Source organism: Heterodontus francisci, chromosome 34 (genome assembly GCF_036365525.1).
Source record: "Heterodontus francisci isolate sHetFra1 chromosome 34, sHetFra1.hap1, whole genome shotgun sequence".
NCBI lineage: Eukaryota > Metazoa > Chordata > Chondrichthyes > Heterodontiformes > Heterodontidae > Heterodontus > Heterodontus francisci.
Genome location: NC_090404.1, coordinates 33,587,741 through 33,590,563, shown reverse-complemented (window position 1 = coordinate 33,590,563; position 2,823 = coordinate 33,587,741). Strand labels below are relative to the sequence as shown.

Genomic DNA, 2,823 nt, shown 5'->3' with positions numbered 1-2,823 from the left:
TGTGATCTGCCGAATGTTCCCAGCATTTTCTTCTTTTATTTCAGATTTCCAGCATCCACTGGATTTGTTCTACTGCAGGCATTGCTCACAGAACTGAGCAGATAAACATAGACGGATGAGCTATTTTGTATCAGGGTGGAGGTTGGACGCGGAAGTCAGACCCTAACCTCCTCTGCCGGTCTTTTTTGTTGTATCAGTTTGATCTGGAGTGGAGATGGAGGAGCAGCTGCTGGGTTTAACCCCGAGTACTTTTGAGCCCAGTCAGGCCCAACAATTTCCAATGTGAGACTGTCAAGAGAGGGAGATTGGAGGGGAATGTACAATAGGGTACATGTACAACCATCCTGGGTCAGGAAGCAGGAGGGGAGAATGTTTTAAATTTCTATCCTGACTGACAGTGATGGCTTTTGTGAACTGCTTTTACAGGGTATAAGAATGGGAGGATTTAAAGATGGGAATGCCAAGCAAACATCACGTCAAGACCTGACAGTCACTCATTCATCAGGACCTGAATATCATTGGCTTTTGAATGTGGAAGGAGAAACGTGTGTCCGTTCTTTTGTTTTAGAGATACAGCACTGAAACAGGCCCTTCGGCCCACCAAGTCTGTGCCGACCAACAACCATCCATTTGTACTAAGTCTACATTAATCCCATATTCCCACCATTCTCCTCCCACCTACCTACACTTGGGGTAATTTACAATGGCCAATTTACCTATCAACCTGCAAGTCTTTGGCTGTGGGAGGAAACCGGAGCACACGGCAGAAACCCACGCGGTCACAGGGAGAATTTGCAAACTCCGCACAGGCAGTACCTAGAACTGAACCCGGGTCGCTGGAGCTGTGAGGCTGCGGTGCTAACCACTGCTCCACTGTGTCTGTGAGAAAAGATTTCATACATCAGTGTGATTGGCAATGCACTGAGACACACACACCCAAGTGAGAGTGTTCCAGTGCATTGACTGTGGAAAGAGATTAAACCAGTTACACAGCCTGAAAATCATCACACCATTCACAGTGCAGAGTAACTGTACACGTGTCCTGTATGTCCATGAGAATTCAACTGATCATCCAACCTTGAGTGACACAAGGACACCCGCACCATGGAGAAACCATGGAAATGTGAGGACTGTGGGAAGGGATTCAATTACCCATCCTAGCTGGAAATTCATCGACGCAGTCACACTGGGGAGAGGCCGTTCACCTGCTCCGTGTGTGGGAAGGGATTTACATGTTTGTCCAGCCTGTACGGACACCAGCGGGTTTACAGTGGGGAGCAGCCGCTCACCTGCTCAGTGTGTGGGAAGGGATTTCCATGTTTGTCCAGCCTGTATGTACACCAGCGAGTTCACAGTGGGGAGCGGCCGTTCACCTGCTCAGTGTGTGGGAAAGGTTTTACTCAGTTATCCCAGTTCAATGAACATCAGTTTGTTCACACTGATACCGACCTTTTCAATGTGTTGACTGAGAAGAAATTTAGAAGTAATACGGATTTACTGAAACCCCAGCGCTCTCATGCTGGGGAGAGGCCGTGCACCTGCGTTGTGTGTGTAAAGGGATTCATTCAGTCATCCCACCTTCTGACACACCAGCGAGTTCACACTGGGGAGAGGCATTTGAATATTCTGTGAGAAGAGCTTTAAAAGCAAAAAGGATCTGCAGATACACCAACACACTCACACTGGGGAGAGGCCGTTCACCTGCTCGGAATGTGGGAAGGGATTCCCTCAGTCATCCAACCTGCTGACACACCAGTGAGTTCACATACGAATTAGGAGGAGTAGACCACTTGGCCCCTCAAGTCTGCTCTGCCATTCAGTGAGATCACGGCTGATCTGATTGTAACCTCAACTCTACAATCCCACCTACCCCTAATAACCTTTCACCTCCTTGCTTTTCAAGAATCGATCTACCTCTGCCTTAAAAATATTCAAAGACTCTGCTTCCACTGCTTTTTGTGGAAGAGAATTCCAAAGACTCATGACACTCAGAGAAAAAAATTCTCCTCATCTCTGTTTTACGTGGGTGACCCTTAGTTCTAGATTCTCCCACAAGAGGAAACATCCTTTCTACATCCACCCTGTCAAGCCCCATCAGAATCTTACATGTTTCAATCAAGTCACTTCTTACTTTTCTGAACTCCAGCGGATATAAGCCTAGCCTGTCCAACCTTTCCTCGTAAGCCAACCCACCCATTTCAGGTATTAGTCTAGTAAACCATCTCTGAACTGCTTCCAACGCATTTACATCCTTCCAATGTCCAATGTCCTGTATAACTGAAGCATAACCTCCCGACTTTTATATTCAATTCCCCTCACAATAAACAATAACATTCTATTAGCTTTCGTAATTACTTGCTGTACCTGAATACTAACCCTTTGAAATTCATGCACTAGGATACCCAGATCCCTCTGCATCTCAGAGCTCTGCAAACTCTCACCATTTAGATAATATGCCAAAATGGAAAATTTCGCATTTTCCCAAATTATACTCCATTTGCCAGATTTTTGCCACTGACTTAACCTATCTATATCCCTTTGTAGCCTCCTTATGTCCTCGTCACAAGGTACTTTCCTACCTATCTTTGTGTCATCAACAAATTTAGCAACTGTACCTTTGGTCCCTTCATTTAAGTCATTTATATACATTGTAAGAAGTTGATCCCTGTGGCACACCACTCATTACATCTTGCCAACTAGAAAATGACCCATTTATGCTGACTCTCTGTTTCCTGTCAGCTAGCCAATCTTTTATCCATGTCAAAATGTTACCCCCTTCACCATGAGTTTTCATTTTCCACAATATCCTTTGATGTGGCACCT

General features: G+C 45.5%; 1 protein-coding gene across 1 annotated transcript; it reads left to right on the top strand.

The window, feature by feature from the left end:
- The first annotated feature begins 435 nt into the window (after positions 1-435).
- LOC137348810 (zinc finger protein 239-like) lies at positions 436-1,632 on the top strand. The gene is made up of 2 exons (XM_068014054.1): positions 436-545; positions 1,182-1,632. The coding sequence occupies exons 1-2, from the start codon at positions 436-438 to the stop codon at positions 1,630-1,632; spliced, it is 561 nt and encodes a 186-aa protein (XP_067870155.1).
- The last annotated feature ends 1,191 nt before the right edge of the window (positions 1,633-2,823 follow it).

What these genes read in the sequence shown, in the direction of transcription:
- LOC137348810 (XM_068014054.1), top strand. Translation starts at nt 436, where the DNA reads ATGGGAGGATTTAAAGATGGGAATGCCAAGCAAACATCACGTCAAGAC. An exon ending in TTGAATGTGGAAGGAGAAAC is followed by an intron (nt 546 to 1,181) that starts GTGTGTCCGTTC and finishes TCATCGACGCAG; the next exon opens with TCACACTGGGGAGAGGCCGT.